This window comes from Rhinoraja longicauda, chromosome 35 (genome assembly GCF_053455715.1).
Source record: "Rhinoraja longicauda isolate Sanriku21f chromosome 35, sRhiLon1.1, whole genome shotgun sequence".
Lineage (NCBI taxonomy): Eukaryota > Metazoa > Chordata > Chondrichthyes > Rajiformes > Arhynchobatidae > Rhinoraja > Rhinoraja longicauda.
The window spans coordinates 11,778,747-11,793,106 of NC_135987.1; the positions used below are offsets into that span (position 1 = coordinate 11,778,747).

The 14,360-nt window shown below is 37.8% G+C and overlaps 1 protein-coding gene across 10 annotated transcripts in view; it reads left to right on the forward strand.

Moving 5' to 3' along the window:
- Window positions 1-8,001, forward strand: part of usp54a (ubiquitin specific peptidase 54a) — an 88,263-nt gene extending 80,262 nt beyond the window's left edge. For 8 of the 10 annotated variants that reach the window (XM_078428540.1, XM_078428546.1, XM_078428541.1 and 5 more), the window contains 5 exons: window positions 73-1,565; window positions 3,477-3,595; window positions 4,279-4,419; window positions 4,566-4,761; window positions 5,279-8,001. In XM_078428540.1, coding sequence (XP_078284666.1) covers window positions 73-1,565; window positions 3,477-3,595; window positions 4,279-4,419; window positions 4,566-4,761; window positions 5,279-5,988 — 2,659 coding nt within the window. In that variant the 3' untranslated portion in view covers window positions 5,989-8,001. Of the gene's footprint in view, window positions 1-72; window positions 1,566-3,476; window positions 3,596-4,278; window positions 4,420-4,565; window positions 4,762-5,278 lie in introns of those variants that run through there. The other 2 variants (XM_078428549.1, XM_078428550.1) reach the window with 1 other exon arrangement.
- Window positions 8,002-14,360: the final 6,359 nt, after the last annotated feature.

Below are 14,360 nucleotides of genomic sequence, written 5' to 3' on the forward strand. Positions count from 1 at the left end.
ATGTGGGTTGTGTTTGGCCACTGTAAATTATTCACAATTTAATTTTGGAAGTAACACCATTCTTTATTTCAGTATGCAGGCTGGCCAGGTCCAAATACTGTTAGCATCAGAAAGAGTAATGGAACCCATCAGTGAGCCAGACCACAGGCCCAAACCTTCCCGAGCCCTGCCAGCCTCCCATCACCAGCTACAAGTCCAACATGCATCCCAGTTACACAGCCCTCACTCCGAATCGCATGGCCAAGCTTCTGCAACATTGACTTCTGAACTAAAATGGAACCAATATACCAGCTATACCAATGAGGTTCCGTCTTTCCACAAATGCAATTGGGTTCAAGGGGAGAAGGTGGAGGAGAAATGTGTTAGTGGTGCAGTGAATATGTGTCAGGTGAAAAATAATGATGAACCAATGCAAGAGTCACTGGACTGTTTCCCACACAATTACAAACTGAAAATGAATAAACATGGCCCCTTGCCTTTGCTTACTTCTGAAAATGGAGACATAAGTCACACATTGTCCTCACCATCTCCCCATTGTCAGGTGTTGACACCAAGAGATGAAATAGATATGTATCCAAAGATCAAGCCTCATTCTCTGTATTTCAATTCAAGGGAACTTGAATTGAACACAACTGATACCAGTATATCTCCATCTTCAACTTTGTCTTCCACGAACTTGAAGTGGACCTCTGCCCAATCTTCTACCCATGAAGCAATTTTGAATTTGGAGTTCAACTCAAAGATTGAAGGTGCCCATTCACCAAAGATCAAGGCAGCAGTTGATATGGGTAATGTAAAGTCAACGACAGCACAGATGCAAAGATTAAATGCAATGCTGGGCCAGGAAAATGAAGACATTAATTACAAAAGAGTGCATTCCAATTCTCGGCCAAAGAAAATGGATCAGGAAGTATTGCAGCTACCTCTGAATAATAATCAACAGATAGTGTTTCTTCAGAGCAAGGATCAGTTGGACAGTGAAAAGTGGCCAACTGACAGCTTATATTCTTCCCAGGTTTCAGATGCATCATTAGATTGTAAAACTGAAGTACCTGTTCCTCTACCAGTACCTTCATATAGACCAAAGACAAATACAGTTGCAAGAGATCTGAGCTGCCATTCTGGTGTATCAGATTTTCTATCTGACCCTCCAACAGATGATACATGTGATCAAAAATACCAACATATTGTCGGGCCACTTTTCGGAGACACCTGTTTAAACAACAACTCTGGTCCGATTAGACAGCAGCGTGAACATTCCACAAGTTCTTCTGTACCTGTAGACCACTGGATTGATGATATTAGAAAACATTATGTGCCTCAGTCAGATTGCCAAAACAGTGAACAGCAACACCTGCATAGTAAACAGCCCAGTCAAGAAAGTAACGCACATGGTCATGGGCAACAAACACAGCCGATTAATGCTAAAGATCAGGACATACAGCTGGAGTTTTCAGAGCTGGAATCCCTCTATCAAGCAAGTCTGCAAGCTTCGGATAGTAGGAGATACGTACCAAGTAGAGAATTGGCCGAGAAAGTCACCAGGCAAAGCAGCGTTAAACCAGGTGAGAAGATGCAACATGTCGTGAAGAAAAAATATTGCTGCACATTTTATGGAAAGTGTGACATGAGTTTGGATGTACTGTTTATGATATTCAGTAGCTAATGGCCAATTATCCAAGCATTAAAAGTCTCGTGTAGGGTCTGAGAATTAGTTTTCTGAGAAGACACGCTAGGAAAGATCTATTACTTTTCTAAATTACAGTAAAATTTTGATTAATAATTAAATTGCATTATTACGAGATATCCTTCTGTCTGCTTCACTATTTTGGTGACTTTGCAAATCGTTCAAATAGATCTGGATTGTGGTAAAGAAGATTTTTTTGATTTTTTTATTCTCCACATTTAGTTTGACCATCGTTCTACTTCTTGGCCCCTATCATTTCCACCCTGTGTAGCGTGTGAACTGTTGTCAATATGCACTTCTAGCAAACACAAAGACCACCTTGTTTTCGTGCAAACTACTGCTTCATTTTTAAACTCTTTTGCCTCAAGTTGCTGAATACGTTGCCACTACCCAAATCCATATCCCCTTTTTATACCTAATTCAGTTTTAGCAATGAACAGCAATGCCATTTTGACCATGAGCACAATTAATCACTTGTGCATCCTAGTCAGTCTGTATTTTCAAAAATGCCCAGTCATATCTCCTTCGATCATTGCCTTTGAATCGCTGTTCTTTTCTCATATCTCCAATTATTTTCTTATTGATTGTAATACACCACCTTGCAATAGTGACCTTTCGAGGTCACTAGCACCCTGTCCCCTTCCCTGTCCCCCCTCTATGAGGAATGGGCCGAAAAGGTCCACTTGGTCTAGTTATTCATTAACATGTACATACCTTACTATGTGCATTATGTTGGTCTTTAATAAAATAATATTTATAAGATGAAAACAGTGATGGGCCGAATTCTGTTCCTTATGAACTTATGAACATTAACAGTACATCCTTGAAGTACCTAACCAATCAGCACGTATGAAGAGTGAAACAGTTAATGCTACTTCCTTCACAGGTGCAGATTGACTTTCTATGCATTTCCAGTATTTTTGTTATTATTCCAGATTCCCTGCATATATAGTTTACGGATTTGCAATTTTTATTGTTTTTTTCTCTCAGCTTCTATCTTTAGCACATAATGCCACCATTAGTTGAATTTGAATTTATTTCTGCTTGATTTCCAGTTGGTTGTTTGTCCTTGAATTTATAGAAAGGTTGTATTATAAGTAACGTATAACATGTACATCTTGGTAAAGGGGCTGAAATGACCATTGCTTCAGTGGAATGATTTGAGTACAGCAATTTATAATCTCGAATAGCTTAATAAAAATTGCAGGGTAGAATGAAGAGGTTTAGTGATCGTATGAGCTTAAAATGTTCCTTGGCCCATGTAAAAAGATTTGTACTGCAGTCGCAAGTAAAGGACCCCTTTCCCACTGCTTCCTTCCTGGATTATCAGCATCCTTCCCAGTCACACTCCCTGGTACAATTGAGTCTCTACCTCCAGATGCTAACTGCATACATAACACATGTTGCGAATCCCCAGCTGTGGATGCACACTTGTCCACATTTCCAACCCTATCTCTGACATTATTATTGAATTTATTTATCTTTTTATCTAATTTCACATAGACTGGAAAACATTTATGTTACAGACCAACATATTAGTCCACAGACCTCTTGTTGAGAAACATGAAAAAAGAGCACATTTACCCGAGGACCTAGGACCACCATTGAAATATCTGGGACCTTTTTTGATGTTTAGGCGATGCAGAACTTTAACAATAAAGTTGTATGTTTTTATGGTATAATTATAGATCATCCTTTGGAGGCCAATTTATTTGAAATCAATAATCTAACTACACTTGGATACTTTAAATAAAGGAAATGTTAATATTTCTGATGTGTGTGCCAATAGCTTCTGCACAAAACGTTCCAAGAAAACACTTCTCTCTGCCTGAAAGAGGGCGATCAAAGACTCCGACTGCAGAGATTGAGCGCAGTGCTTATCAAGCAGCTGTACCAGTGAGCACAAAGGTATGTGGTAGCTTTGTAAGACATGGCACTTATTATTCCTTACCTTTTATAAATTTCATTCTGAATTGAATTGAAGTTTAATCAGCTTTTAAATATGATGCAACGCATTAGGTTCAACTATTTATGTTAAATTGTTGCTTTCTCTCAGGCTGTTCATGTTTAATGGTGCAAATAAATAGTGTATTGGGGTAAATTGTGCATGTCTAACAGGTCTTCTATTGGCATTTTGAAAGATGTATCTTGTTCTTTTAAGATAAAGTTTGATTTATCTAATTGGGCAAAGCAAGCAATGCATTAAAACGCTGTACCAATCTTCTCGTGAAGAATCTGTGGAATAATCCATATTATGTAAAAATGGAAACTACTGAAAATACTCAGGAGATCAAGCTGCCTCTGTGGGTAGAGAAACTGATTTAATCCTGCAGGTCAATGAACTCTCATAAGAAAATTGGAAATTAAGCTGTTTCTAATTAATGCATTTTAAGGCTGGTCGAGAAATAGCCATTGATGTTGAAGGAAAATGAGTCAAGGTGAAGAATATGTATGCATTTGTATTATTGGAAAGCAGCTAGTCAAATTAATTTGGGCATGATTTAACAGATTTTAGAACTCTTCCTCAATTGTTGGACTGTTCTCCAGTTTTTACTGCAAAATGTATTTATTTGTACTTCTCATTTTATAAGGTGCAATTCAATGAGTTTTCTCCAAGAGAAAATTTGGAAAATGACAGTTACAGTGCAGAGAATTTCCGTCGTATTGCTCGCAGCCTGAGTGGAACCATCCTTGCTCACAGAGAGAATCCTGTGGTTATTCCTCACAGTATCGTAAGTAAAATGGCCTGTGGCAACAAAGGCATAAAATGGCACTGTCTGAATTAGCCTTGAGTGAATTGAATACATTTTAACCAGTTTATTTCCTTTGTGTTCCTGAAATGTTTTTTCATTTTGTCATTGTTCGCTTATGTTGGAAGGAAACAACAAATGTGAGAAAACAAGTGGAGCCTCAAAACAGATCTGTCAGTTCTTCTTCATTGACCACAACCCAAGGCCCCTCCCCTGATCCTCTTGTATTAGCCTCCTACCCTCAACATCATCCCTTCCTACCACAACACCTCTCGTTTGATCCACTGCAGCCCAACATGTCTGGTGATGCAAACAGAGCTTCAGGTAATCCTGCTTGCACAAAATACTGACATTTATGTCTTTTTCAGTGTACATTTGTCCTTACGTTTGTCTATAAAGCCCTTGTCTAGCTAATGCTAATTTCATATGGTACTATTTCACATATTTATCAGTTTTAAGATATCAAATTATGTGTTTAAACTGTTCACCGTGCAATTCCCACATGTATTTTGCAACATAAGATTTGTTTGGTCATTTGCTGGCATTCAGCATTTGCCAATAAATCGGAAATTGTATAATTTCTGACAAGTTTGTGCCACTTATTTTTTATTCCGCAGTAAGATTCAAAATGGTTAACTAGCTGGAAACACACGTGGCAGTCTAGCTGTGGATTAAATCCAATGGATCATGAATGACTGCAGTGTTACAGCACAGGGCAGCGAAGTAGCTCTATGGTTATGACTTAAGAATCAGTCTGAAGAATTGGAGTAGAATGTGGTTATTGCTGTTTTGATCTGATCAATGTAATGATTTTAACTTACACGTTTTTTGTGGAAAACAGACAAGAACGTCGAAAAACTACTGGCTGTGTTTGACCGGGGTGAAGCTCTCAACCACGAGAACTACCAGAGTGTTGCAGTGAACTATGGTACTTTGCCACGCTCACAGAAGAGAATAACCTTAGGACAGAGACCCATCAGGAAAGACCAGATTAATGTTGCAAACATAATCAAGCAGAGAATAACTCAAGCAGTTCTTCCTGATAAGACAAAGGTCGAACAACTTTGCAAAGATCCACTTAGCATGACAACACTGAGCAGGCCACCATACCAAACCACATCTGAGGTGCCTGATAGTTTTGACACTTTTCCTGCGAATTACAGATTGAGGCATGACATTGGCCAGAACACTATTCCAAAAGGCAACAGCATGGCAAATACTTTGGAACCTCAGAAATCTCCTTGCTTTAAGTCTTTACGATCCAATGTTTCAGGTCCTATCCGTCTTGATGTACCTCCTGATGAGGATTGGAGAAAGGCAGTTTACACCCAATCTCAGCACAGTGATAGGAGGTGTTTGCCCAGCAAGACTGTTGCAAGGACCAATGGTACTGGTGTGTATTCAAGGAAGCCATCAGCTGAACAGGCTACTTCACGACCTGCCACCAGAGGTCGCCCGTGTGCTCTATGCCAGCAGGTTCTCACAGATGCTGGTGAGTTCTACTGCCGGAACTGCAGTCTGTATATGGCACGATTTAAACCACGACACTGACCTCTGTGATCAGGCCAAAACCAATGATGGGTTTCACAGCAATTATCTTCAAGTAGACTAATGCTGGGACTAAAGACTGATATTGCTACTAACTGAATGTATAATAACTCTGTAAAAGTTATCACTTATCAGTTGTGATATTGAGAATTGATATTGCATTTAATGATTAGTATAAATGAAAAACGATGAAGGCTTAAGATAGAATTATTTAAATTATAAAATAAAAGATATCTGGTTATTATTTAGAAATTAAGTTTGAACTTCTGATGCTGGGTGTAGCAACCGCACTGCTGTCCTGCAGATGTACATAATTATTGCAATTTTGCAATATAATCTGACCAAGTAGTCTCTAGACACTGATAATTTGGATCATTACATTGAGGTAAAAAGTGCTACATCTCTACTACAGTATAATGATCTGAATGCATTTTATAGTTTACATGTTGTTAAGTTGTACCAGACATTTTGCAGTACACAATTTAATTCGCCCATTTAAGTCAATTTAAAATTAATTGTTGAAATATTTTGTATTAAAATAAGTACAAGAAGGACCACCTTTGTGAAGTCCCTTAACAAAAACCTCAAAATCTATGTAGGGCTTGATAGTTCCAACATCTCAAAAAAGTGATCTTAAAAGTTTGAATCTAGCTACCGGATGTTTGAAATAGTGATCGAAAATGCTATAAATATTCAACAGGTCAGGCAGTACCTGTGAAGAGAAAATGAGTAACATTTAGGTCTTCAATCTGAATTGTTAACTCTTGTTTCTCACTTACCGGATGGATGTGGCCTGATCTACTGAGTATCTCCAGCATCTGTACTGGCGATGGATGTTTAATGTTTTCATCAAAATTTTCTTTCTAATTTACCCAAGGTGTTTTGCTAATTTGATTTGTTAGGTTACTGGTTTTACAAATAATGGAGCAAGGAATTGGATGAACCAGTAAGATTCTGTAGAATCTCAGTTATTCTCTGAACCCTGTTGTTCTTTCAATGTGTATTTCTGCAGCAACTGATCAACTTCACGTGCAGGAATCTCAGATGTTGGAACTCGTAGTGTATTAAAAGATAAACCAGTATGCAAATTCAGCTTTCTGTCTAGCTTTAATACAATCCTAATTTGTTTGGTTGCATACTTTGTTTCTTGCCAATTGTGAACAAGTTTTTATTTTTGTAACACACATGTAAGAGCAAAAACACGTTGACATTCACTGTCTTGTGGAAATGTATATAATAGAAACTGTATTTGATTTTGGATCTGATGTTAGAGTATGGATATTGTTTCACAGAGGGCCACCAGGGATAAAATGCTGCTGTACACACAGAATAATGAAGGATGGAGGTTAAATGTAATTATTGAAGTGTGTGTGTTCCCAGACATTGAGCTTGAGTGTGATGATGTGACAAATAGTGGAAAAGGAGATTGGATGTATCAAGATCGGATAATTAGCAGGAAGTTAGAAGGCAATGAGATGGCCATATTCAACAGGTTCCAGTCCACAATCATCTACTGGAACCAGAGAAGCTTGCCTTCAATTTCCTCCTACTCATCTATTATTTTTATGATGTGCAGTATATTGCTTTGCGGACGTTTGTAAAGCCTTGTCAATTTTCCAAACTGCTAAAGATCTATGTGAAGTGTCAGCAGCCATTTGCTTAATATAAGCTGTTGTAATGTCTGCAGATACATGGAAGTAACTGTTCCACCGGTGAGAGGAAAGTTATTTTCTGCTGTTCACACCCTTGTGTATATCTTGTAAGATTACTGAAGTCAAAAGTTACAGGTGTACAGTTGTGGAGTTGAAGAATTTATTGCAGAAAATGGTTTACAGATTTTTACTGTACTTTCATACTTGTCTGCTTAGAATGCTTGATATTATTGCTAATGTATTCTTGTTAAAATGTGTACAGCTTTTACAGCCTATGAAATGTGAACTGGAAAATGTATGTACCATTGGTATTTAACTGCAGTGCTAGGAAATGCAACTCATATTTTTGCAATAAAGTATCCAAATGTGCTTATACTTGTCATTGATCTAATCCTAATAATGTGCCAAAGGTTAAAACATTTTTCTCTTTTGTTTATTGATGAACTGCACAGATCAAGTAGAAAGTTGTCTTTCATTTATAAAGATCTCAAAGATTCTTTGCATTCAAAGTGTAGTCACTTGTTGCACAGAGCAACACAGAGCAACACAGAGCAACATGGCAACTAATTTGCACGCAACAAGGTTCCACACTAGGACTGGGTGAATGATCAGTTAGATTATCATTAGTGAGTCAATTGACATCCAAATGTAAGTCAGGATACTGCAAAAATCCTTAGTAGTCTGAGGAAATAGTTTTCATGGTATTTAAGCACTGACAAGGCCTTAGTTTACGATTCATCTCCGAGAACATAGTTCTCCTTTAGGACTACAATGATTCTGATCGATAAGTTTAGAATATTTAGAAGCCCACAGGATTGATCAAATAAAATAGTTGTGGTGTGACAATTAAGTTAGCTCACTAATAGTCCATAGACTTGAATTCAAATCCACCATAGTTGCTGTGGAAGTATCTACAGTTTCATAATGCTGATCACAAAACTATCAACGATGATCACAAAATTATCAGCTTGTCGGAAATAGTTATGTGCTCTACCAATGTCAGGGGAGGAAATGTGCTTACCCGTGTGTCCTGAAATGCCTCCAGACCTACCATTATTAAGCACTCTTTGAACAGGCCTAGCAACACACACATTTCAAAGGTGAAGGGACAAGCAAATTCTGGTCTTGTCAGTATACCCAGGTGCCCAAAAAATATAAATTAAAAGAGAGATATATAAACGAGGGGAAATTGGCGAAGATACAAATTAGAACAATGCTACAAACGAATTATATAACCACTTAGCAAAATTCGGAGTTCAATTTTTAAATTAATCTTAAAATGTACATGAGCGTGTTTCATACAACCCGTGATCCTGTGTCACACAATGCTTAGGTCAAAGAACAAAGTTTCAGGGCTGCTTGCCACATTAACAATCGGAATATCGTGTTAGGTGGGGTGATTTGGCACGCAAATGTATGGTAACTAATCTGCAAGGAGTTTCAGCAAAGCTCCTCATTGAAATGTGTTGGGCTCAATTCAGCCGGTTGGGGAGAGAGGCGCATGTTTAACAGTACCTTAACTGCAATTTAATTAACAGATATGTAGCAGGGCTACATTTTCTTTCCCTTTTTTTAGACATTTGATGTTTCTTTTTTATTGGCCTATTTAAAATAAGAAATACTTGGACCTCATAATCTGCATTTTATATCTGTTCACAATAAACTATTGAGGGGAAAACTTTCGTAAATGTAATTACCATCCACAATATTTTAAGATCGCAGTTGTGGCTCAGCTGTTTCAACTCAAGATGATCACAAGGGCTAGGTTGACATCTCATTGCAGAGAGCGTGCCGGATTGTCTTTGATGTGATCTTTCGGAATGACTGTCTAAATCAGTGGTGTCCAAACTATTTTCAAAGAGGGCCAGATTTGATAATGTGAAAATACCCAAGGGCCAATGGCCCCTCTCGAGACTTTTTGAACCATAAAAGTTACATACAAATCCAGTTATATAACTATTTTATTTGCAATGACACAACAATAGTCATTTTTAAAATGAACATGTGCCCAAATGTAAGCCATTCAGGTGTGAAAAACCTAAAAACAATTCTGCCTTTCTTTCATATCTAAAGAATCAAATAACATAAAGAACAAGCTGTCTGGAGTACCTAAACAGGGCAACCATATTTTGTTTAAGAGGACAACAATATTGAGAACCATGTAGACTCAAACACAACCGTATGGCAAACACTCCCAATTGAAATGCATTAGGTAACTTATCATGGGAAATTAGATGTTATCTGTTAACATTTAAGTTGCAGATAAATCTTAATCTTATCAAAAGATAAATACAATAAATGCCATAAGTCCATGTGCAGTACTGTATTTTTTTTTTTTTTAATTGCTTTTAATTGTGACAGCTATTACCATTTGAAAAAGCTGACATATCAGATCTAACGCAAATTCAAAATACTCAGAAACTAGAATTTATTCATTTCAGATGGCCAAGAAACAGGTACTGACATTAATGAGAAGGGCGATACTGAGATCTTGACTTCAGTATGTAGGCCAGGTCTGGTTTGAAAGCAGTGGTTGAGATGCGTAAAATATCACGCAGGTGGGAGTCACTGAGTCTTGACCTGAAGCGGTTCTTGTTGAAGTTCATAATTGAAAATGTCTGCTCACACAAATATGTGGAGCCGAACAAGCTCAGCATTTTCTTTGCCAATGTTCGCATTTCTGGAAACCGGCCTTTATCCAGCTACCGGTATGCTCCAGCTGCCGCCAAGCAAACATTAGCAAATTCTTGCTTCTTCTCGGGACAAATGTTCTCCACCATTTGCATGACACAGTCTTTAATAAACTCACCCTCTGTAAACGGTTTGCCATGTTTAGCGATTAACGTCGTAGCTTGCTTTGGTGATGTTTTCATTTGACTCAAGGGAGTTGATTTACTTTTTCAGCACGATCGCTTCCTGTTAGCCTATCATATGCATTCGCATGTTTTGTTTCGTAGTGCCTCTTTACATTGAATTCCTTAAATACGGCAACAGTCTCTTGACAAATTAGGCAAACACAATTGTTTCGGTTTTCAGTGAAAAAATACTGCAATTTCCATCTTTCCTGGAAGCGGCGGCCCTCAGTACAAACTTTCCTCTTTTTATTTACAGTAGCCATGGCAGAAATTGGCGGCAAGGGGTCACAGCATGGTTCACACTGCCAGACAGAGTTAGAGAGTGGTGCTGCCACCGTGATTTGAAAAGAGGAATTTCATTTTGAACCTGTATGATTTATTCATTCTGTTAGACAGTGCTGGCGGGCCATAAATAATAAATTTTAAGACGGAAGCAGCGGGCCATATAAAATCTGACCTCGGGCCGCGATTGGCCCCCGGGCCGGACTTTCGACATGTCTGGTCTAAGTGGTACCTGATAAATCAGATGGCACACTATCAAAGAAGCAGAGAGTGTTTGCTAAATTTCCTAGTCAATATTTGTCTCAACCAGATCTGCTGAAACAGACTATTGAATCTGATTGTAATTTGTGGGATTCTACTGTCCTATTTCCAAATTATAACACCTACTGTCCTATTTCCAAATTATAACAGAATATTGTGAAGACATGTGAATTTGGTAGGTGCGGTGAGGTTGTTAAGGAAATTTAGACAGCTCTGTTAATTTTGTTCAATTATTCTTCCATCATAAACAGCCATCCTGACTTCTTAAGAGAGTGGAAAGTGGAATGTTCTTGTACATTTTGATGCAATTATTTTCTCATGCACGCTTACTCAAAGCAAGTTGGACACAGGTAGGTGGTGATCCAGTGTTCTAGTAACGTCTAGCCAGTGGTACCTTCTAGATAAATCACAAATGCCAACTATCCTTCTTGCTACTTTGGCATCCTTACCAATCTTCTGACCTTTCTCTTTTACACATTGTTAATGCTTCTATTTTCTCCCTTTACTCTTTTAGTACAATCTACATCAAGTGTTACACATGCAGTGCAACCTTGATGTAACTTGTTGTAAGACAACTTTATCACTGTCCATGTTATGTGAATTAGCATTTACCTAATTGTGGAGCCTCTCTTCAAAGATCAGTTCAGTTTCTTTGCCCCGTCATGTCTCCAGGTGCCAATGCACAGATCTCCAGTACTGGATTGCCAATCATTTAGCAGAAGCAATTGTGCCCATCTCAATACTGCTGTCATTAGAGGTACTCCAATAAAGGTCTTTATCTGATTTGTCATTAATGCCTACCTTCACCTTGGAATATCTGAGGTGCAGCTGAGTATAGGTAGTGCACTGGGAATATTGAAGCCAGGAAACCTCAAGTAACTACATAAGGGAAGATTGCACACACCAATTCTTCCATGCGGACCAAACCCACACACTCACAGTACATCAATTCTCATTAGGGGACGAGGTTCTCACGTACAGATTTCCCCTTACCTCTTTGTTGAACCTTTCTGATTCGCCTCACTGCCTTTTTGTTTCCTTGTGAATCTGCAGTTTTTATTTCTGTCTCAAGTATTTATCAAATTGCATTTCATGCAGTGTGCCCGAGAGCATTCACAATCCATTGCCAATAACACTTCTGATTCTTTAGTCAACATTTGAAATTAGTCCTGTGGCTCTTGATCCTATTCCCCTTTTAATAATAAAGTAATAGAATCACTTTCACACTATTTGCCCTCTCCGCTCTTTTAATTTCTCCACAAAACTGAGCGCGAACAATATCATCAAATATTAATGAAGTTGATATTCAAGAGAAGATCTATTTAATCTGTATTTTCTCTGGGGATCATTCTATTTTTTCTTGTTTGTATATTCATTCTGTTGCACTCTTCACCATTTAGTTCAAATGATGGAAATGAATAATGTTTATTGACGTTGAAATGGTATCAGTCCAGTCCAATTGTGTAATAAAGAGAGAAGGAGCATTTAGAAGGTATCCCCAATGGAAGGCTTGTCAAATGAGGTTTTGGGAGATAAAATAACACATCAATCACGACCAGCAAATTTGAGTAGCTGATCCTTGTCTAAGCCTCCCTGGAAGTGTGAGATACTATAGCTCAGATTACTTCATTTCCATTAACGTCCCACAGCCTTTAATACAGTTTTAGATGAGTGGAAGTAAATAGCTTCTGCCCATCCTGTTTAGCTGAAGGAAGATGAATACACCTTGTGTGGATAACTTAAATAGACTTCGTTGAGATAAAGGTAGTGTTTGCCAAGTTATATCAATAATTTTTCATGTTCACATTGAGTGTAGTTTCATGCAGAACATTGCTGGTGAACATAACAGGACATTGAGTAAGTTTCCTCTTCATATTTAATGATTATATCTTAAACATTGTTAGTTTTATGTTCTATCATAGATACTACAATATTTTATTCATCAAAGCATAGCAAATAGATGTGTCAGTAGATAAAAGGTGGACTTGGTCTACCTTTCAACACAACAATCATCCACTTAACTATGCTGATCCTGCCTCTTCCCCAAATGCCTTCATGGCTTTAACATTAAGAAATATATTTAGATCTTTGAATATATTTAATAACTTAGCCTCCATCACTTTCTGTGGTACAGGTTCATCAATAGTCTGGGGGCAGAAACCTCTTTTATAGATGCCATTCAGGACTTTTCCAACTATTAGGTTAAAATTGAATTCCATATTTAAGGAGAGCATTTCTCTCTTTTGACTCACCACTTTTCTCCCCAATCCTGTTCAATGTCCTTTCTTCAACCATAAAGAACTTACTAATTTTTGGCATAACGAGCAGCCTTTCACAGCTGTTCTCCTTTGGGAATTGTTTCAGTTTTTTCTTTTAGAAGAATAATTTTCCCTTTTTTGAAGCAATTCCATATATCAATAATAATTCAAAGAATCAGCATGAATACAATTGGCAAAATGGCAAACTCCTGTGCAGTGAAAGTCTTTTATTGAGAAAAACAATTTACTAAATCTGATGTTGTATAAAAACAATGATCTCCAAGTCATGGAAACGTCTATTAATTTGTTAAGGAACATTGATCATTGAACATTGATTGAACATTGATTAAATGACAGGGCACTGAGGAAAGAAAAACATTGACAAGGGCATGAGTCCAGAGCAAATTGAGGACCAAATGCAACCCTGGAAGAATACATATAGTTACAGTTTATGTCACGAGTGGTCATAGTTATACAGGCAAATTATATAATCACTTAACTATTGTTATGAGGTAAAAATCCAAAGTCCCAATGCAGTACATAAATGATTGCAGCAATAACCAATTATCAGAAGTAGTTTGATAATGTCTGTGTTTATAATTATTAACTAGATGTCCCACTGAAAGTTCATTGCCATGCCATTGCTACCTGGAGGACAAATACTAAACAAAAAAATGCTAAGGCAATTAATTCCATTTTACAAAATTCCCTCAAAGAAATCACCGACGCTAGAAATCTGAAATGAAAACCCAATGTTGTAAATACTCATTAAGTCTGGCAGTGTCAGTAGTGAGAGGAACACAATTAATATCCCAGATCAATTACTTTTATCAGAACCAATGCCTTTTCATCGGCATTGACCTGATGAAAGGTCATTGATCTTAAATGTCCACTCTCCTCTACAGATACTGCCTGAGTTGTGAAGTAGTTCCAGCATTTCATGGTTTTGTAGTGGCCTGGCGGAGGCCAGAGAGTGGTCTGATCCGCCACAGTTTCATTATATATTGCATTTCCAAACAATGTTATGTCTCTGCGATTGCAGAGAAAAGAGTTAAAAGTACACCAGA